This window comes from Malania oleifera, chromosome 7 (assembly GCF_029873635.1).
Source record: "Malania oleifera isolate guangnan ecotype guangnan chromosome 7, ASM2987363v1, whole genome shotgun sequence".
In the NCBI taxonomy this organism is placed as follows: domain Eukaryota; kingdom Viridiplantae; phylum Streptophyta; class Magnoliopsida; order Santalales; family Ximeniaceae; genus Malania; species Malania oleifera.
In genome coordinates this window covers 33,807,437-33,830,401 of record NC_080423.1, presented here as the reverse complement: position 1 = coordinate 33,830,401, position 22,965 = coordinate 33,807,437, and the positions used below count along the sequence as shown (strand labels likewise).

Here is a 22,965-nt window from a genome sequence, read left to right as displayed (position 1 = left end):
GATGTAGGACAAGAAGCAAGACTTTGGGAGGATCCTAGCTGGAAAATAATTAAGAGTTGGGTTAAGGAATGGTGGGGTTAAGTTTTTTATTATGTGTGTTTAGTATTAATTAGTATAGGATTATGTGTATTTGGGGGTTGTTTGTAACATTTGTGTAAAGTAGGGGTACATTTTTAATGTAATGTAGTTTTAGGGGTTTATGTGTAATTTCATGTAAAGAGGCTTTCTTATAAATAGTGTATAAAAGCCATGTTGTAGGCAGTTGTTAATGAATTTGAATTGAATTGAACGTGAGTTTTCCCCCTGGTATCTCCTCTCTCCTCCCTACCTCTTCCTCTCTTCTAATTTCTCCATGGCTCCAGAACCTGATGCTGCCCCTGCATCATTTTGGATCAGATCCCAACCACTACCTCCATTCTTCCATCTCAGTCCACCCATTCTCCCTCACTCTTCTCCTCTCCTCTTTTGTTTCTGATCTCCTGTTCGTTCATAATACCCTGCTGCTCAGCAGCAGTCTGCCCTCTTCTTCTACTCTGTTTCTCTTCCCCTTCTCTTCTTTTTCTTCACATAACTCTTTCAACTCTCTTTCTCATTTCTGAATTCTGTGGCTGTCTCTTAGCAGTTTCTGTCCAGCAACTCCTCTAACGTCCAATCTGCTTTTTTCCAGAAATTCCAGAACTTTTCAGAACTGGAAAGCAGTTCTGCAGTTTCTGAACTTTTCAGAAAGTCCAGTCACGTCCTCAAATCTTGAACACCACTTTCCAACGACCATCCTGCAACACCACCCACACTACCAAAAACAGAACCCCCTGAAACCCTTCCTCTCAAAATTTCATCGCCGGCCAACCAACCAACAGAGGAACCCCCACATGCCGGCCAAACATACCCCAGCTGTTGGCCTTCAAGAGTCACTAGTGTCTTGTGTTTTTCTCATCACAACACCATCACCACACTGTGCTCCCCGCCCATTGATCTGCAGTCACCTGAAGTTTCGTCGCTGGAATCTTGCCGCCAGTGACACACCCGCCCCACGCGCCGGCAAAGCGCATGAGAAAGTATCCCAGAGTCTTCTGCAATTTCCTGTCTTGTGAAAAATTGCCTGCAGCCATGATATTTTGAGTTTCTCCACAATCATTTGATCTGCAGCTTGATATTTTTACTGCGGACACAATATATTGTAAGCTAGCATGATAATTTGGCACAAAACCCTAGAAATTGTCGTTGCCATAAAAAATCAGGTTTTGTTGCTGTAATTTGTGAGTTTTCTTTGTGAATTTGTTTCATTTCAGCAGGACAATCAATATCAAGGTGAATTAAAGATAGTTTATTTTTGAGAAATTTGGAGTAAGGCTTGTGGGAAATTGTGTTAAAGGGTTGTGATATATAGCTGCAGCATATGTATATGCATAATTTAGCAACATGGTGACAAATTATAGGAAAAAGGAATGTCATTTGCCAAACTTTGGGCGCAATTTCTAGCTTTTCAACACCTTTATCAAATGCAGAGAAAAGGTTTGCAAAATCATCATTGATGGAAGATGTCCAATGAATGCGGTTTCCATAAATAAAGTCATTCGTGTGCAGCTTCATTGGGAACCTCACCCACAGCCTTATGTGATGTCTTGGGTTGATAACTCTATTGTACATGTTTATGAAAGATGTTTGGTTCCCATCCAAATGGGTGAATATTTGGCTAATGTTTGGTGTGATATCCTACCTATGAAGATTGGCCAGGTACTCCTTGGTTCGCCTTGGTTGGATGATTTAGGTGTGACCCAAGGACATGAGTACACATATGTCTTTCACTATAATGGGAAGAAAATCATTTGAAGTCTGCTCTACTAGTGAACTAAGGCAAAGAATATTAGATTATTGATCAAGTCAAAGTTACTCAACTTGAAGACACTACAAGCAAGGCAGTGAATGTGTTTGCAGACATCCAAAGTCTGTTAGACATTCCAATTGTTGAGTTTGTTACTCTTGATGTGCTTATTGATGCCAACTCTCCATTCAAGTCTATGATGCTGCCAAAGGATTGTGGTTTCTTGTATCACTCGAGCGCTAACTTTCAAAGAATCCAAGTTTGCTTCTCCCTTTTGATTCTCCAACATTTCAAAATTCATGGATGAAAATTTTCTAACTGGGTGAGAGTTGATGTAGGACAAGAAGCAAGACCTGGGAGGATCCTTGCTGGAAAATAGTTAAGAAGAGTTGGGTTAAGGAATTGTGGGGTTAAGTTAGTAGTTTATTATGTGTATTTAGTATTAATTAGTATAGTATTATGTGTATTTGGTGCTTGTTTGTAATCTTTGTGTAAAGTAGGGGTACATTTGTAATGTAATGTAGTTTAGGGGTTTATATTTAATTTCATGTAAAGAGGATTTCTTGTAAATAGTGTATGAAAGCCATGTTGTAGGCTAGTGTTGATGAATTTGAATTGAATTGAGTGTGAGTTTTTCCCCCTGGTATCTCCTCTCTCTTCCTTTCCCCTTACTTCCTCTCTTCTAATTTCTCCATGGCTGCAGAACATTGATGCTGCCCCAGCATCAGATACTCAAGTAGTTGAAGCTAAAACAGAAATTCCAAGTGACTTAGATGATGATGGCAATTTGAGAAACTTTTTTTTTAGTGCTTGGACATATGCTGTCTTCCTGCAAGGTTAACAAGACAGAGGATTGGAGGCAGACCAACATTTTTCAAACTCAAGTAATATGCCAAAAACAGCTTTGTTCTTTGGTTATTGACCCTGATAGTTGCACAAATATAGTTCCTGAAGAAGCCGTGAAATAGTTAAATTTGGAAGTTGAGCCTCATCCCAAACCATACAAAATTGCTTGGGTGAATAATACCAACTTGAAGGTCCATGGTTGCTGTTTACTTACCTTCAAGTTTGGTTCCATTATGCAGACAGTGCAATGCAATATCCTTCTCCTCAAAATTTGTCATATCATTTTGGGCCGACCATGGTTATTTGATAGGGGAAGGTGAAGCATGGCAGATATGAGAATTTTTATTCCCTCGCCATTGACAGAAAGAAGTACAAGTTGATGCCATCACGAGTTCTTCCACTCACTAAGTTGAAGCGTACTGCTGGTTTCTTTCTTTTGAAATGAGATGACTCTATTCATGGTGAAGGACTCCTTGGTACTTTCCCCGACTCAATGGATTCGAGTTCTTTTTGGAAGGAGGGAATTGATGTAGGACGAGAAGCGGCTAATTGGATGGATAATTTTGACCCAATTAGGAGGCCTATTTCAAAGAATAGGGTGAATGGTTTGTTGGGTTTGAAACCCAAATGTGCTCAGTTAGTTAGTCGTTTAAGTATGTGTGTGTAGTTTGCTTGTATTAGGATAATTTATGTTGGGGGCTTGTTTGTATTAATTGTGTATTCTAGGGGTATGTTTGTAATGCAATGAAGTTTTAGGGGTATGTGTTTAATTTCATGTGTTTAGAGGCTCTCTTATAAATAGTGTGTGAATGCCATGATGTAGGCAGTTATTGATGGATTTGAATTGGAATTGAATGTGAGTTCCCCCCCTGGTATCTCCTCTCTCCTCCTTTCCCTTACCTTCCTCTCTTTTATTTCTTCTAAACTCTCTCACGGCTGCAGAACCTTGATGCTGCCCCTGCATCACATGACCCCACCATTCTTCCATTTCAATTCCCCATTTTCCCATCGCTCATTTTTCTTCTTCTTCCTCTTTTTCTCTGACCAATTCCAGCCCTTTATTTTCTCTTTGCAGCAGTAAAAATCCTGAGAAACCTTGATCCTTGTTCTTCTTTCTCTTTCTTTCTCCCCTCTGCTTCTCTTCCTCAATTCTCTGTCTGTTTCTATATAACTTCCCTGATGCCAACTGAAATTTCTCTCTACCATTCTCTCACACAGCCACAAGTATGCGTAAAGACCAGTGTGGTTGCACTGTTCATCTGTAACTTGCTTAGAAATTACAGCCACCCCACTCAGTTTTGAACAGGAAGATATTCACGGCACCATCCTCACATCGAAAACAGAAACCACCGAAAGGTTTACCTGTAAAATTTCATCAGTGTCTGACCACTAGCGATCTCCATGAGCCGGCCAAGCATTTCCAGCTATCGCCCCTCTGAAATCCTAACTCCTTGTGCTTTCTCATTACACCACGACCACCATGGGAATCACCACCCCCTGATCTACCTTCGCTAAAAGTGTCATCATTGGAAACTTGCCACCCATAACTAATGCACCTCTTATGCCAGGAGCATCTGTGTGGGAGCTTTTCCCCCTCTTCTGCAACTACCGAAACTGCAACACTGGCTTGCAGCCAGATTATTTTGATTTTTTCCTACAAAAACCTGCAATTTGGTGAAGCTATTTGATAGACAGGTTGATTGATTGAGTTTGGATCGCATTTAGAGTCACTCCAAATTGCTGCCATTTGTAAGTTGTTTATGAGGATTTGTTTTAATTGAAAGATTGTTCTTGAGAAATTGATAGTCAAGTTTGTGGTTTGCATGAGATTGAGGATTGTTAGCAAATTGTCATAAGGGTTCTTGGTGATATATTGTTGCAGTTATTATAAATTAAAAAGGAAAAAAAAAAAAAACCGCATTGTGATTAATATTTAGTTGTTTGCAGAAGTGGAATTATTGTCCGCTAGGGTACAAAACATGGAGAATGCCTTGGAGACAATTTCTAAAGCTTTGAATACATGAACAACCGAACTTGCAGCCTTGGGTAAGCGGCCCATTGATTTTCCTACCAGACAAGAAAGTGGTATAGCTGCTGTACCTCATTATGTTTGAGTTGCTTGAAGGCCAAAACGATCATTTGAATAAGGGAATTAAACTAGAAGTTTCAGATTTTAATGGTGATTGTTCTCCTGATGTTTTGATGATTGAGTGTATTCTGTGGACTATTTCCGATTGTATGATGTGAATGAGTTTAGAAATTTTTATTTTGCAGAATCAGAATTGAAGGGAACTGCTTGAAGTTGGGGGATTAAACAACAGGCACTCTAGAAGGAGGAGATTTGGTGAGAAGACAACATGGGATCAGATGAAGCCAGCCATGTAGGAAAATTTGTACCGACCAATTACAAGCATTGTGTTCATCTACAAATCTTTGATTTGAAGCAAGAAGAAAAGGCAGTGGCAGAGTACGCTAGTATGTTCTATCATTTGGCTACTTGTGCCGACATTGAATAGAAAGAGAATGTGATGATAGTTTTGTACAAGAAAGGGTTGAATCCAGCTATTGCCTCCAAGCTTGCTGCAGCCTGCATGTTGTCTCATCACAATTGGGATGCAATATAGGTTGCCACTTAGCTTGAGGACAATATGCAGGATAATCCTCTTGGAGCTACATCAACCCTTTGGTTTAGAGTACTAGTAGAGTTTGCAAGAGAATTCAGATGAGCAATTGGATAAGTGGAGTTGAGACTGATAACCCTTAGAAGACTCCTAAGCATTACAGAATAATTTCTAAGTTCCAACCATCAAACAAGTGCTTCAAATGTCAAGGTTTTGGTGTCAAGCAACACAATGTCCTGACCAAGTCACAGCTGTTGCAGAAAATAGAAGGCGATAATGGTGATGGGATTCAAGTAATCGAAGCTCAAACAGAAGTTGCAAGTGACATAGATGTTGATGGCAATGTGAAAATCTGTTTAGTACTTCTAGCTGTGCCTTTTTCCTACTAGGTGATTTGTCATAAGCAAACTTTGTACTTTGGTTGTTGATTGTGGTACTTGTACACGTGTAGTTTCTGAAGAAGATATGAAGTTAAATTTGAAATTGAACCTCGACCGGATCCTTACAAAATTGCTTGGGTAAACAGCACCAACTTGAAGGTTCATGATCGTTGCTTGCCTACCTTCAAGATTGGTTCAATTGTGGAGATAGTGCAGTGTGATATCCTTCCTCTTAGGATTTGTCATATCCTTTGGGCTGTCCATTGTTATTTGATAGGAGGTTGAGAATGATGCCTATGAAGATTCGTATTCACTCTCCATCGATAAGAAGTATAAATTGATGCCATCTTAAGTTCTTGCACTCACCAAATTGAACTATTACTCTAGTTCCTTTTTTATGAAATGAGATGATTCTAGTCATGGTCACGGACTTCCTGGTGCTTCCCTAACTCCACAAAATCAAGTTCTTTTTGGAAGGAGGGAATTGATGTAGGAAAGGAAGCGGTATTTGGATGTTAATTTGGAGACCAATTTCATAGAATGGGTCAAGGGATTGTTGGGTCCTAAAACCAAATGTGTTTAGTTAATTAGTAGTTTATTATGTGTGTTTAGTTGCTTCTAGTAGCCTTATGTGTATTTTGGGGTTTGTTTGTAATTTCACGCGTCTTTAGGCCTTTATGTGTAAGTTCATGTAATTTAGGCTTTAAAATAGGGTGTGAAAGGCATCTAAGAGTTTTTGATGAATTTGAATTGAGAACTCAACCATGAATTTTCCCACAATTGCATCTCTTCCTCTTTTCTTCCTTCTTCCCCTCTCCTCTCCTCTGATTCTCCCAAATTCTTTCTCCCCTGTGCAGTACCTTACTGATACGCTTTTCATCTCTCCACTCCTTAATTTATCTCTAACTTCTCTTTTGGCAGCAGCTACTTGATGCTGTTCTGCATCACCTTCTTTTTTTTTTTTTTCTATATCAAATCTCCCCCAATTGGAAAAAAATCGACATGGAATTTGAAATGTTGGAGGGATCAAAAGTAAGAAGCACTGAACTTGGATTCTTTGAATGTTGGTGCTTGAGTGATGTGAGAAACCTTCTTTCTTTGGATGCACCAAAGAAAGAGAGGAGCTTAGTTGAGAATCAATATAAATAAACATATTGAGAATGACAACTCAAAAATAGGAATGTTTTGAAGACTTTGGATGTCTTCAATCACATCCATACCCTTTTATGTAGTGTCTTCAACTTGAATAACTTTGATATGATCAATATTTTCATATTCTTTTTCTTGGTTGGCTGGTTAGTACTGCAGTTTTCAAATAATCTTCTTACTATTAAAGTGAAAGATATATTTGTTTCATGTCCTTAAGTCACCCAAATCATCCAACCAAGGGGCAGATGGCCAATATTCATGGTAATTGTTAGAGGAGAGAGACTACTTTTAGTAATTATGTGGTGTAAGTGGGGGTATTTTTGTCTTTCAAGTTTTGTTTTGTTTTTTTATTTTTTGTTGTTGTTTTTGTTTTTGTTTTTTTGTTTTTTACTGTTAATACATTAATATATGATGGGCCACACCTGGAGCTGAATGTAATGCTCCAAGAAACTGCTGCCTCCTTTTTTTCTCGTCTTTTCTTCTTCTCCTCTTCTTCTTCTTCTCTTCTCTTCTCCATTTCTAACTTTACAATATGGTATCAGAGCCAGGTTAATATCCTCTATATTTGATTTATCTGAGTTTTTAAAGTTATTATGCATTTTTGTTATTCCTCCCATTATCTTGCTCTAATCAGTTCCCAAATATGATCTTCTGTTTGGTTTGAGAATCGTCTTGGGAGACTTTTCATCTCAGTTTGGCTGTGCAGCATCCTTGGTAGGATGCTGTGTGTGCTCGTGGTGATTTGCTGATGTGAAGTGTTATGCTATGTTTCTGGTAATACTGCTATTGGTTCTGCTGTTGTTGGTTGTGGCATGACGCTGTGTGTTCCTGATTGATTGCTTGCCGTTTTGTTTGAGCTAATGGTGGATTTATTTGGCGTTCAATGACTCTATTGCCTGTTCTTGTCAGCACTCACTTCTAGTTGTTGCCATCAACCATGCCTGAAAATGCTGTGCTGTCAGGTTGTTTATCCAGTGCCTCTGGTGCTTGTTGTGGTCTCCCCACTTCACATGGTCAAGTAATTCCTCATAGGATATGGTAACTTCAATTCCAAGGTCAGAGCAGTCTCTTTGAAGTTCTTCCAATGCCCGTGTGTGCTGCTTGATTTCGCATTGTATTGTCCATTCCTGTTATTGATGTGTGCTTATTGTAGTGTATTGAGGTGGTTTTGATGGAAAGAGAGAGCTTCAACTAATATTGTTAATGTACAAATCACAACCATCAAATTGGTTGGATCCTCCACATACCTGTTGTGATCTCAAGCAGTGCATGTGCATATTAATGCAAAAGGGAACTCCAAGTTTTTGCTATATTCTATTTTGTCTCTAGACTCCAAGGATTATGAATATGGGAGGAAAGAGAATGTTGCTTGCGTGGTTGTAGAATAGCATTGCGACAATAATTTCTGTGAACGTGATGTTTTATAGAACAATCAAGGTTGTATGGGATCATATGTATTAAAGTTTCTTACAAGATAAAAATCAAACTCATGTTTTTGACCTATATGAGAAGTTTTTAATATGACCAAAAAAAGGTAGGTCCATTAGCAGGTACTATAACACTTATGGGAAAGGAACTCCACATCCATCGATGAGTTTGTTCCGACATTCAGTTGATTAAGAGGCAAAGGGCAGAGTTCTTGGATGCCAAGTTTTTGGTTGGGTTGAGTCTAGAGTTTCAACCCATGTTTGATCAAATTCTTGCCGATGATTAGTACCATTTATGAATGAAGGATATGCTAGAATTCAACATATCACAGAAGATTGCTCTTATTCTTCTTCTCAGGCTTCTTTCTATGATAGTTGAGCCATGATTAGCTCCATGTTTAACTGTGGTTGAAGAAGTGTTGGAGGAAGAGGATAAGGTTTGGATGGCAGTCATCGCAAAGGTAGTGTATCAGGATGAGGAGTTCATTGTGGTAATTCTTGCTTTTGTACTCATTGTGGCAAGGACAGTCATTCTATTGACCGTTGTTAGGATCTCCATGGAAACCTACTTGGGCCAATAAGCCTCTTACCAAGGCCCAAGGGTGATTCTACTGTTAACACTTCAAGCACTTGGGCACTCCACAATCTCCATCGGGAAGTTGAGTACATCACCTATTATGTCCCCAAAGGAGTATAATAATCTTGCTTGCATCGTTCAATAACTTCCAAACCCAGCCTTCTACATCTAGTGCTATTGCGGCCTATTTAAATACAAATGAGCTTCTTGCCAGTTCATCCTCCTTACTTTAGGCTATCAATTCTAGTGCTCCTCCTATAATTACTAGTAATCCCAATTTATTTTAGTCCAAAAAACCCTTGCTTTACCCTCCAAGGTTACTTTTGTAGATGGTTCAGTTACACTAGTCTCTAGCTGTGGCAATATTTTTTTGTTTTCTTCTATTCCTCTTTCTTCTATGTTATAAGTGCCTAAATTTCCCTTGAACTTGTTATTAGTTAGCTAGTTAACTAAATCCCATAATTATTCTGTGATCTTTCCTTCTTATTGTGCTATTTAGGATCTCTAGGCAAAAAAGAAGATTTATGGAGGGCTGCAAAGGATGGCCTAAACTATTTGAATGGTCATGGTGGTAGATCCAATTATTATCATACAACTTCTTCAATTTTTACCATGACGTGTTTCTTTTATTAGTGGCAATGCTCGTTTGGGCCATCCATAGCTTTAAAAACTGCAGCAAGTTTTTCCTATGTTCAAGTCTATTTCTCATTTTGAGTGTTCTACATGTCAATTGGGAAAGAATAATAGGACATCTTTTTCGTCTATAATTGAGTTTCATAGTAAATCATTGTTTTCTCTTATTCATTTGAATATTGGTGTCTATGAAGAGTCAAGAATTTGACTCGTCATCAGTATTTTGTGTTCTTTGTGGATTATTTTTTTTCCATATGACCTAGATCTATATGTTAAAAGACAGGTATGAACTTAATCTATCCTCTCAATTCTACAAGGAAATAAAAGCCCAGTTTGGCATTAGTATTCTAATTTTTCAATGTGATAATGCACTTGAATTTTTTCAAAACGAGCTTTAGTATTTTGGCTTGGACAAAATATCTATTCATCAAACAACAAGTGTTCGTACTCCTCAATGGAGTAGCTGAATGGGAAAATAGACATTTACTTGACATTGCACAATCACTACTTTCTATATACATATTCCTGAAACCATGCTCAACTTACAACTTGTTTTCTGCTTAATAGGATGACCTTTAGTGTTCTAGGGAGATAGATTCCCTTTTGTACCTAAAAACACTAATGTTCTCTATTGTGCCTCATGTCTTTGGGTGCACATGTTTTGTTCATGTTCCATATATGGGTGTGGGCAAGTTCTCTCCTCCAGTAGGATATTGGTGTTGCGATCCCCAAACTCGTAGGAAACAAGTTAGTATATATGTTACCTTTTTTAGAAGGACACCCTATTTCTCTAGTTTAGGTGTTACAATCCCCAAACTCGTAGGAAACAAGTTAGTACATATGTTACCTTTTTTAAAAGTACACCTTATTTCTCTAGTGTTGGGTCCTCCTTGGATGAACATATTTTGAGTCCATCAATGAAAACTGGCTCCCTCTCGTGGATTGATCCTTCTCTCCCTATCCTTTTCTCTCTAAAAAAAACTCTTGCTCCTCCTTCGAATCCTTCAGTTATTGACCCGATGAAACAATTGAGGGTTTATGAATGACATAAAGCAGGCATAGACATCGCTAACACATGCAGCCGCCTCTTTTGTCCTTCACTATTTTGACTTCTAGTTCGAGAGATCCATCCCAACATGACTTGGATTTGCCAATTGCACACAGGATAGGTACCTGAACATTTACTCAACAATCATTAGTTGCTTATCCTATTGCTCATGTAGTTTTAGTTCTTCACCTTCTTAGTCCTGTGTTTTCTTTTGCCTTGTCAATGCCCTCTATCTCTATCCCTTCCTCACATGTGGAAGCACTTGCTAACCTTGGGTGGAAGCATGCAATGGATGTAGAAATGGATGCCTTGACCATTTATGTTTATCACATTAACATCATCATCACTGGCAATAACCAATGCGGGATTGCAGATTCAAGCAGTGGCTTCATGAAAAATTTCAAATCAACAATTTGGGTACTCTGGGTGTTACTTTCTTGGTATTGAGATTGTGTGACGTAAGAAAGGGTTGAAATTATTGTAGCAAAAATATACCTCTGACTTGCTAAGTGAGACCAGTATGTTGGGAGCTAAACCAATTGATACTCCTATGGGTTGTGAAGTTGTCTACAAATATTGGATTGGGCTTTGAAGACAAATGTCGATATAGGTATTTGGTTGGCAAGTTGGTATACTTGACTGTCACAGGACCAAACATATCCTTTTCCGTGGGGGTTGTGAGTGAGTTTATGGAAAATCCAAACTACCACACTTGGATGCTGTTTGTAGGATTTTGAGGTATCTCAAAGGCTGTCTTGATAGAGATTTGACACATAAATGTATTAGAAACTATGAGTTCATGGATACATTGATGTAGATTGGCTTGGCTCAGTGATGATCGAAGGTCGATTAGTGGATACAGATTGTGGGGGTTTGTTACTGCTGTAGCAAGAAACAAACTGTTGTAGGCTGAAGTAAAATACCGAGATATGGCTCATAACATGAATGTGCTTATGTGTTTTAAGTCTCCCATGTCAGGAATGGGATTCTTGGTTAAGAAGCTATATGTTTTGTCATAATCAAAATGTTGTTTATATTGCTAGGAGCCTAGTGTTTTTTTGTGAGGACAAAGTACATTGAGATTGACCCTCATTTTGTGAGGGATGCTGTTTTGAACAAGGTTACAAGGACTCCATAAATGAAATCTATGGACTAGTTAGGCAATGCTTTCATGAATGCTTTATTTAAGCCTGCCTTGTCTAGTGTTTGTAACAAGCTGGGGTTAGGTGATATTTATACACATCTAGCCTGAGGGAGAGTGTTAGAAGAGATAGGCTATTTTAGTAATTATGTGGTGTAAGTGGGGATATTTTTATCTTTAAAGTGTTATTATTGTTATTAATATATAAGAGGGCACCTGGAGCTGAACATAATGCTCCCGGAAACTGCCGCCCCCTTTTTTCTATTGCTAAGGATTTTTTTTTTCTTGGGCATGGTCTATTATAAGAGATCATAATGGGCCTTCCTAAAGAAATATAAAGTAGAGGGGAGCTTGGTGATTCTCTCTCTCTCTCTCTCTCTCTCTCACTATATGTATATATATATTTTTAAAAAAAATTTAGTTAGTTTGTTAGTTAGTTTTTTTTTTTTGTTTTTTAAATTCAATGCACATGCCTTGTTCTAAAGATTCAAAAGAAGGGGCATGTCCAATATGGAATAGAAGGCAGAGAAAGATAGGGATGGGGACCAGAATTGGCCTATGCATGATATTTGTCAAAAATTGGAAAGAGTTATGTATTGATCTCAACATTATATGTGAATATATACAACAATCCTCGCATTCCTAAAAAGTAAATTAATAAATCAAATCCCATGATTTATGGGACACCCTAACAAAATAGGAAACTTAGCTGTATAGGCCTAATTCTAAGGATACAATCTGTTATTAAAAGAATATCCTAAAATAGCTAACTAATTATACATGGTTTTCCCACACTCCCCCTCAAGCTGGTGAATAGGTATTCTCCATTCCCAGCTTGGAAACAATAGTTTGGAAAATAGAGCTACTCAACCCTTTGGTAAGGACATCAGCAAGTTGACCATGTGTAGACGCCTAAGGTGTACAAATCAATCCACTCTCCAACTTTTCTTTGATAAAGTGTCTGTCAACCTCAATGTGCTTCGTTCAGTCATGTTGTACTGGGTTATGAACTATGCTGATTGCAGATTTGTTGTCACAATAAAGTCTCATAGGGCCATCCCACTTAATCTTCAAATCTTCAAGGATGATCTTCAGCCAAAGTAGTTCACACACACCTTGAGCCATTGCCCGGAATTCAGCCTCTGCACTCGATCGAGCTACCACACTTTGTTTTTTACTTCTCCATGTCACAAGATTCCCACCAAGAAAGATGCAATATCCTGAGGTTGATTTTCTATCAACAATTGATCTAGCATAATCAGCATCAGTGTATGCTTCAAGTACCAATCCTCCATTTCTTCTGACCATGATACCTTTCCCTTCTGTTCCCTCGAGATACTTTAGTACTCTATGGGCTGCTTGTAAATGAATTTCCTTCTGGCTATGCATAAATTGACTAATCACACTCACTGCATATGCTATATCTGGTCGTGTGTGAGACAAATAAATGAGTCTTCCTACCAGGCATTGATACATTTCTCTGTCTACTGCGAAATCCTCCTCAGCTTTTCCAAGTTTAAGATTAGAATCCATGGGAGTACTTGCTGGTTTGCATGCTGTCTTGCTAGTTTCCTTGAGAAGATTCGTGACATACTTCTATTGAGAGATAAAAATTCCCTGCCTAGAGGGAGCAACTTCAATTCCAAGAAAATACTTCAGTCTCCGTAACACTTTAATCTCAAACTCTTTAGCCAAATATTGACTTGAGACGTGTTTCTCCTAAGCATCATCTCTTGTCACTATTATGTCATCAACATACACTAGAAGGACTGTAACTCCCCCTGAAGGAGAGTGTTTAATGAACAATGTGTGATCCCTTTGACTTTCTTTGTATCCCATAGCCAACATAACTCTTGCAAATCTCCCAAACCAAGCTCGTGGTGATTGCTTAAGGCCATACAATGCCTTTTTCAATTTACACACAGTGTGAGCAGCCAATTCTTCCCATATCCCGGTGGAACCTGCATATAAATCTCTTCCTCTAGTTCCCCATGTAAGAAAGCATTCTTGACATTTGCAACTCCCAACCATAATTAGCTGCTAGTGATAATAATACTCTAACCGTGTTCATCTTTGCAACAGGAGCAAAGGTCTTTAAATAATTAATCAATACCATAGTTTAAGTATACCCCTTGGCTACCAATCGCGCCTTATATCTCTCAATCGACCCATCTGCCCTATACTTCAGCATATATACCCACTTATAGCCCACCGGTTTCTTTCCTGCTGATAACTTCACCAACTCCCAAGTCTTGTTCTTTTCCAATGCCTCCATCTTCACATTCATAGCTTGTCTCCATTTCCCATTGGACAAAGCCTCAGATAATGTAGTAGGAATGGTGATGGTATTTAGGCTTACAAGAAAGGCTCTAAGGGATGGTGAAAAATTCTTAGACAACAAAAAATGTGCAAGAGGGTACAATGGTTGCTTTGTGCATTTTCGAGTTCCTTTCCTAATGGCAATTGGAAGGTCCTGGTCATCATTATCAACATGAGATTCAGTTTCATCTTGCAATGGATGGTTAACAATTATTACCTCATTCAAATGATCTGAGTTGGACTCTTGGACCTGCATTGGTTCAGGAACAACCATCTTCCTTCTTGTGAACCCTTCTTGCCAAATATGGTATTTCTAGGAGCATATTCGGTCTTTTCTTTGGGTTCATTTGGTGTTTTAGGCACAGGTTTAGAAGAACTCTCATGTACATGGTTGGAACAAGATGAACAAGGAGGTATAGGTATAGGGTTTGAGGTTTTAGACATAGAAATTGATGGCAAATCAAGCCAAAAATCTTCCTTATCTTCCCTAGTTGAATTCTCCCCTTGAAGATAAGGATTAGTGGAATAAGACTCTTGTTCATTGAACGTAACATCCACCGAGACATAGAATTTCTTTGACAGAGGGTGGTAACACTTGTATCCTTTTTGAGTCGAAGAATAGCCCACAAAGACACATTTTAGAGCCCTTAGATCTAATTTCCCCTTATTGTGACTATGAACATGGACAAATGACACACACCCAAAAATCCTAGGAACAAGGTTGTTTGTCATGGTTAGGTCTGGGTAGAATGTGGAAAGTATGTCCATAGGACTCTTGAAACCCAAGACTCTTGAGGGCAAACTATTTATCATATGAGTGGCTGTCAGAACTGCTTCCCCCCAAAAAACCTTAGACACATTTTTTTGAAACAACAAAGCTCTGGTTTTTTCAAGGAGATGGCCATTTTTCCTCTTTGCTACCCTGTTTTGCTGTGGGGTATTGACACAAGATGACTCATATACTATTCCTTCTGTTTGAAAATATGGGGTAAGAATTTGATTGAAATTGTCCCTGGCATTATCTGACCTAAACGTTTTGATATTGACCCCAATTTGGTTTTTGATCATGGAATAGAAATTTGGGAAGACAATACTAACATCAAACTTATGTTTAAGCAGGAAAATCCAGGTAACACAAGTGCAATCATCAATGAAAGAAACAAACCATCTTGCCCCAGAATCATTAGAATCAGTAGATGGACCCCAAATATCATTGTGAATAAGATAGAAAGGAATTGAGCTTCTTTTGTAACTAATTGGAAAAGGTACACGCTTGTGTTTAGCAAGTTCACATACCTCACACTGAAAGTTTTCAACATCTAAATCCTTAAACAAGGAAGGAAACATAACTTTAATAACCCTAAACGATGGATGTATAAGTCGGCAATGATGAAGTAAAATTTTTTCTTTATTGGATAAGACAAACTATGACATAAAGGAAAAAGATAATCTGTCCTTGGTCATGTGCAACTGACTTGGTGATTCAAGATAGTAGAGGCTATTCCTTTCCCTAGCACATCCAATCATCTTCCCCGAATCCTTGTCCTGAAATATGCAATTACTACTGTCAAAAATCACATTACAACATAAATCTTGAGTGAGTTTATGTATAGAGACCAGATTTGTGGACAATTTAGGAACATGAAGGACATTTTTTGAAGTTACTGATGGTCTTATTTTCACATCCCCAAAACCAGCTACAGTGGTCAAGGATCCATCTTCTGTGGCTATTTTCCTATTGCTTGGGCATGGAGTATAGGTTGAAAAAATATTGGATAAATGGGTCATATGATCGGTTGCTCGAGTCCATGACCCAGGAGTTGGTAAAGGTTTTATCTTAGACATTTAATCCAATAGAAGATGGAAGCTCACTTGAATATGCCAAAGAACAAGTACCTGGTGATCCTTTATGTTTTCCAAGACTGTTGATAAGTGATCTCAGCCTCTCAATCTCTTCTTGGTTGAAACTACGCAGCTCCTGCAATGTTGATTCACCTTGTGGTCCTGCAGCAATGTGGACTTGTCCATTGTTCTGTGGTTGTCCTCCTTTTTGGCCCCATTCTTGGCTTGGAGGCTTTCCATGAAGTTTCCAGCATTTTTTACAGGTGTGACGAGACTTCTTGGAGTAAGTGCACCATAATCCGTCACGATTTTGGGTTTTTGGCTGGCCACCTTTTTCTCCTTCAAGTGTTGCTCCTCTCTCCATGTTTGTGGCTTATTTATTGTTACCACTAGCCACCATAGCCGAACTATCAGTGATTTGTGGTTCAAGCATCAACCCTTTTCTACTTTCTTCACTTCGGATTATAGTCACTACTTTGTTAAAGGTTGGAACCTCTGGCTTCCCAAGAATCTGTATCGTCACTTGATCAAATTCTGGATTAAGTCCCACCAAAAAATCATACACCCTATCTTGTTCAATAAAGGCCTTTAGAACCGCTGCATCATCAGAGCGTTTTGTTTTTATCACCTGGTAGTGATCCAATTCCTGCCACAAGGATTTCAGTTGATTTGCATATTCAGTGACTGTTTTATTCCCTTGTTTTGCAGCCATAGTTTTTACCTTGACCTCGTACACTTGTGTTGCATCATTAGCTTTGGAATAGGTTTGCTGAATCGCATCCCAGATGTCCTTTGCAGTAGTAAAAAACATGCATGTGTCACCTATTTCTGGAATCATGGAATTTCACAACCACGCCATGATCAAAGAGTCTTCTTCATCCCATGCTTCAAACTTAGGATCCCTTGGTTTAGGACTTGTACCCGTGAGATGGCTAATCTTTCCCTTGCCTTTCAACACTGTGCAAATGAGTTGAGACCGCTTAAGGTAGTTCTTTCCATCTAACCTGTAGGAGGCATGAATATTCTTCAATTCTCCTGCTTGTTGGGGTCGGATTACCTCTTCTGATTGGGCTGTAGTAGTAGTCTCCATGATTTCTGACATCTTGAAGGCTTGAACAATCAGCTAATCAATGATGATGTCAGCCAGAAGCAGAAATGATGATGATGACTGGGCAAAAGTGAAACCCACAGAAGAGAAAAATTGGCAATGAAGGCAAACAAAAGTTTTCAAGGCTTTGACAAAACAAGCCCTGTTTGGAAGAAACAGAGGTGCACGAGCTCAAAAAATAGAGTAGAACAGAGGTCTGTAAAGACAGGAAGAAACCAGCAATGAAGGCTGGAAATATCAGCGAAGAAGGCTGAAAAAAATTGAGACCCTAAGGAGCCTAATTTGGCTCGGATACCATGTCAAAAATTGAAAAGAGTTATGTATTGATCTGAACATTACATGTGAATATATACAACAATCCTAGCATTCCTAAAAAGTAAATTAATAAATCAAATCCCATGATTTATGGGACACCCTAACAGAATAGGAAACTTAGCTGTATAGGCCTAATTCTAAGGATACAATCTGTTATTAAAAGAATATCCTAAAATAGCTAACTAATTATACACGGTTTTCCCACATCATGTGGCGTTTCTGAGCAACTTCCAGCAACAATATTTGGTTGTTTTGGATATCAGTGGATGGGGATTCCAGTGAGGTTGGCGATATGTCTTGAAAGCTCTGGCAGAACTAGCAACAACCAAGAAGGGCAGCGGCTAGTAGAGGTTCTGGTGATGTGTGGCAGAGCGTCAACAACGGTGAGGATGGTGCATCAGGTTACAGCCTGACGGTGATCCCTGATCCCAATGGTACTGGAGATTCTGTGTGAAGATGCCTCAAGAAGATGAATGAAAATAGCTGGGACTGTCAGTTTCAGACGAACTTATATATAATTTTGACACAGTGCTAGGGATTGAAATTTACGAAAGGAGTGAGTGCAGGGAAGTAATGACTATTCTGAAAGTTTGGACTTTTGGCTGATGTTTTAGAGTAGGGCAAGTATGACTTGGTTTAGTTGAATTAAAAGTACGATGGTTTCAAAGTTTTTTTTTTGGGAATTGAGACTGGTTGTAGCGGAACTGATTGCAAAAGAGGAGAAATTGGCCACATTAAAATTACCTTCTAGGGAGGTCCATTTGATAACCAAAAACTGCTCAGCAACAGTCAGAAAAAATGGGGAATGTTGGGGTGAACAAGAAAAGTTTAGGTAGAGCCAGATCTAAGGGAATAATTTGCAGATCAATGGAAAGGCAAGAAGAGGAAGAAAAGATTGAAGGTGAAGATGAGGAGAAGAGAGAAATTAGAAAAGATAAACAGAGGAAAGAGAGGGAAAGAAGAGGAAGAAAGTATATTGATTTGGGCCTCTGATACCAAACAATGCAGAACAGCATCAAGGAATTACAGCCAAGAGAGAATTTGGGAGAGATAGAGGAGAGGAGGAAGGAGGAAGGAGGAAGAAGAGAGTAGAAGGAAGAAGGAAAAAGTGGAAATACATTTTTTTTTTTGGGGAGGAAGGGGACTCATGTTAAACTTCTCAATTCAAATTCATTGAAAACTGACTTTTGCATGGCTCTCACACTATTTATAAGAAAGCCTAAATTACCTCAAATTACACATAAACCCCTAAAATACATGAAATGCTAATGAACCCCTATAAGAAGTTTTTATTGCAAATAAACCCCAACATGAACATAAGCCAAACAATTACTCCTAAATCTGTTAGGCTGATGCCTTGCTTCTTATTCTACATCATGAAGCATTTCTTAAGTACATTCAGTTTTATATTTGATTCAATTTATTTGAAATTCTCATGGGTATCTTATGATGCTTGATATGCATATATAAAAGTTGATGTATGTACAATGCGTGATTTAAGAGCTATGATCACGAGAGCTGGACTCTTTATGAGAAGGATAAATTGAGTGCAACTATTTTGGGAAACCTTATACTATAATATTGTAGAAGGTTTTTCATAACTTGGCAAGATAATGAGCACAAAGTCCTTTTATGGTCAAGTATACAGGTTGAGTTTATGGTAATGGCCCATGGGTTTTATGAGCTACATTGATTGCAAATTGCATTGGAGGAGTTAGGCTTTAAGTATCATGGTATCATGCAACTTCATTTTGATTATAAAAAGCTGCACCCATTGTGGTGCAATATCATTGGCGCAAGCATATTGAGGTTAAATGACTCTATCAAAGAGAAGCTGAATATAAGTCTCATTTATGCAAAAATATCTATCCACAAGCCTTGACCAGAAGAACTGGTGGTATGTTATTCCATTCTACTTTATGCAAGTAGGGTGCATGTGATTGTTATGCACAAGTTTGGGGTTGAGATCTTTAAGGACTATCAAAGAGAAACTGAATACAAGTCATGTTTTATGAAAAAATATCTATGCACAAGCTTTGGCCAAAAGAACTGGTTGTAGGTTATTCCATTCTATTACATGCACCAGAAGAACTGGTGGTATGTTATTCCATTCTACTTTACGCAAGCAGGGTGCATGTGATTGCTATGCACAAGCTTGAGGTTGAGATCTTGAAGGACTATCAAAGAGAAGCTGAATATAAGTCATGTTTTATGCAAAAATATCTATGCACAACCTTTGGCCTGAAGAACTGGTTGCAGGTTTTTTCACTCTATCTTATGCAAGTTGGGTGCATGTGATTGTTATGCACAAGCTTTTAAAAACCTGTTGGATGCGGGGTATTTTTCTATTATTAATGAGGTTACTGCTGTGATTTTTTGCTATAATGTATTATATAAATGCTGAGGGGTTGAAGGAATCAGGGAAAGCCTAAGGCTCTTTAGTCCCCTTCTTTAATTATTGCTCATCTTCTTTCCTGCCTTTTTCCTCACCTCTTTCTTTTCAATAAATTTGTGAACTTAAAACTCATGAATCAACTTCTTAGCTTCATCTAATGGAACTGAGAATATGAAACTGTCTTGTATAATTATTTGGAAGTCCAATGTCTCCTACTGGGAGAAGTTTAAGAAATGGACATTGTCTCATTTAGACTTTAGAGGTTCAAGATTTTCTGGGTTTCATTGTGGATGTTTTTTCATTGGTCTTGAAATGTACAAGGATTAGCTGGGTTCCTAATATAGTGTGTTATTGTCTAGATTGTGGAATATATCCTGTCCAAAATGTAAACAATACTCATACAAGTGATGTGCTGCTTGTTCTGTCAACTGTCAAGAATCCCAGTAAATGGGGAGCACTGAATCTTTACTGAACCACTTCTTATCTTGTTCAGATGGTACTCCTAGTAGAATCAAATTTTAGTAAGTTGAACAGTAATTTTTTTTTTTTTTTTAATCTGGATTTATGAATGCATCTAGGGAAACTTGAAAAAAAAAAAAGGGAAGGATAAATTTGAAAGAAACTAAGTTAAATTAAAACTGGTTGTTAATATTTGCTGCAATACGATTTTGTTGGATAGGTAAATATTTGTGTAATACAATCAATCCTAGCTGTTTTTTCTTTTTTTACTTTTTAAAAATACTTTTTTAGCACCACGGTATAGCATTTTGTTGGAGTATTTCTGTAAGATGCTTTACATCCATTTTCTTTTCTTGGTTTCATCCCATAATTCAATTGATGTGAATGTTGAAATTACAAGTTGCCTTACCTTTTGTTAAATAAAATGTTTATTATCTTGCGTGTTTAATGAAGGATTTTTTTTTTTAGTTTCTATGTTGGACAAGTGGAAGCTCAGAGCTGTGTATTCTTTGTTTATCTATTCAAACAAGGAAACATTCAAATTATATTTGCTTTAGAAAAAAATGACTTATTATATGAAAAATTGAACCTTTATTCTTCTGGGCATAGATATGTTAAGAGTAGAAGCGACAAACAATTGCGGACCAGCGCAGGTAGATCTGTCGTATCCGACTGTCAACCTGAAGCGTACACTGCAAATAAATCTATAATTGTTCCTTGTGGCCTCATCGCATGGAGTTTGTTCAATGACACATATGGATTTTCAGTAAATAACAAGGTGCTACAGGTCAACAAAAAGAACATAGCATGGAAAAGTGATCAAGAGCATAAGTTTGGGGCTGATGTCTATCCTGAAAATTTCCAAAGCGGGGCTTTGATTGGTGGTGCTAAGCTTAATGAGAGCATACCTGTGAGTACTTCATTATTAACTGCTAGTTTCTTTCATCTTACCTTGTTTTTTCTTTGTTTTATTGTTATCTTACTTCTTATTTTTCAACTCTTTGTTGGTCATTTGTGCTGCATTTAACAGCTGAGTCAACAAGAAGACCTAATTGTTTGGATGAGAACTGCTGCACTGCCTAGTTTCAGAAAACTTTATGGGAAGATAGAGGTGGATCTTGAACTTAATGACAAGATCACAGTTTTAATTGAGAACAATTATAATACCTACAGTTTTGGTGGCAAGAAGAAGCTGGTTCTTTCTACCGCAAGCTGGCTTGGTGGAAGAAATGATTTCCTAGGAGTAGCGTATCTTACTGTTGGTGGCCTGTGTTTGTTCCTGGCAATAAGCTTTATATTTTTATATGTGATCAAGCCGAGGTATGTTCCTGTCATATCTAATGTGAATGTGTGATTAAGAATTTGGTTAATTTAGCTAGCTTCTAGATTTACCGAGTCCATAGTTGGCATATTCAATTATGAAATTGGGTTCCTTCAATTTTTATTAGCATTCCCAGCAATGCAAAAGAGTCAATATTATTGATTCTAGCTTGCAAATCATCTCGCTCTGTCACACCATTCCCCTGTGGATGTCCAGGACGTGAAACCTGACCAGTCCTGTGAGCAAGACGTGCTCAGGCAGTTAATAAACAGACATGGTTAACAGATGCCATTGCTATATGTTTTTTATTTTCCTTTTCTACAGCTTGGCTAGTAATCAATGCATTAGCAAGAAGTATTGTTTGTCCTGTTGAAGAACACCGAATGAAATTTCATGCATGTCCTGATTTTTTCTGCTGCAAAAAAAATAAAAATAAATAAATCTTCATATCCTAGAACATTCATCATCAGTCCCTTAACCTGTTTAACTTGGGAATATTATGTGCTTTGCTTGATCTAATATTTCTTTAATTATTACAACATGTGAAAAATTGAGTGAATTGCCATCTGAGTGTAAATGATGACAATTGGATTATTTAAAATAGAAGTTTCCTTGTTTGTATGCTTTTTGTTTTTTTTTTGTTTTTTGCCTTTTTACTTTTTTGTATATTCAAGTTTGTCAGCCCTGTACTTAATGTGGTTTTTGTGTACCGGTGCAGGCCTCTTGGGGATCCATCCTATCTGTCGTGGAACAGAAATCCTGCAGGACAGATTAACTAGGATTTCATGTTGCACCAACACGCCATGCTGAAATTTCCTTGAACAATTTCTTTCAGTCAAGCATTAACAAGGTTGAGGCTTCCAACTCAAGTGTATATAGAGCAGTGCATTTATAAATTTCATGATTTTTTTTGGAGGGATATTTTGTTTCTTGCAATGCTGGGGGTATAATTAAACTCATTCCTGCATATGGATTTCATTATGTTTAATCTGTGGAAGATATCAAGACAACATTTTTGGGTATATATAATTAATTATTTTCTTATTTTTCTGAAAGTGTTTTTTTTTTCCTTTAACTGTATTTTAGTTTTGTCAAGTGCTGCATCATATGGTTGGAGCTTTCATTATTGGGAGTATTGGTAGTCTTCATGATTAAAAGAAGCTTAAGCTTGGGTATGGAAATTTGATTAAGAAAGAAAAAGTTGACCATTTTGCTGAATCAGGGAAACTGATATGGACATATTTGAAGAAGAGGTACTAGTTGTAACAAAGCACAACAGCATTTGCAACTCTTAGGCAGTGTTTGTAGTCGCATTCTGGCAATGTTTGGTAATTTCTATGGGGCAAAATAAGTCTTGGTTACCACAAATTCATTCTCAGCAAACCCAAATCATTGGTCTTAAGTGCATGCTCGGTAGATGGAAATGGAATATAATCAATTTTGTTACTTGATTTCTATATGTTATTTATTTATTTTTTTCTTATTTTATTTCTATCCTTTCCATTTTACAAAACAAAACATAAGTGTTTGTCCCAACCTATATTCCATTCATGTTATTGTAA

At 37.8% G+C, this 22,965-nt stretch overlaps 1 protein-coding gene across 2 annotated transcripts in view; it reads left to right on the top strand.

Annotated features, from left to right (window-relative positions):
• LOC131160320 (ALA-interacting subunit 3-like) overlaps positions 1-22,458 on the top strand; it is a 50,045-nt gene extending 27,587 nt beyond the window's left edge. For both annotated transcript variants that reach the window (XM_058115887.1, XM_058115886.1), the window contains exons 9-11: positions 20,692-20,992; positions 21,113-21,402; positions 22,122-22,458. In XM_058115887.1, the coding sequence (XP_057971870.1) occupies positions 20,692-20,992; positions 21,113-21,402; positions 22,122-22,182 (652 nt within the window). In that variant the 3' untranslated portion in view covers positions 22,183-22,458. The remainder of the gene's footprint in view (positions 1-20,691; positions 20,993-21,112; positions 21,403-22,121) is intronic.
• The last annotated feature ends 507 nt before the right edge of the window (positions 22,459-22,965 follow it).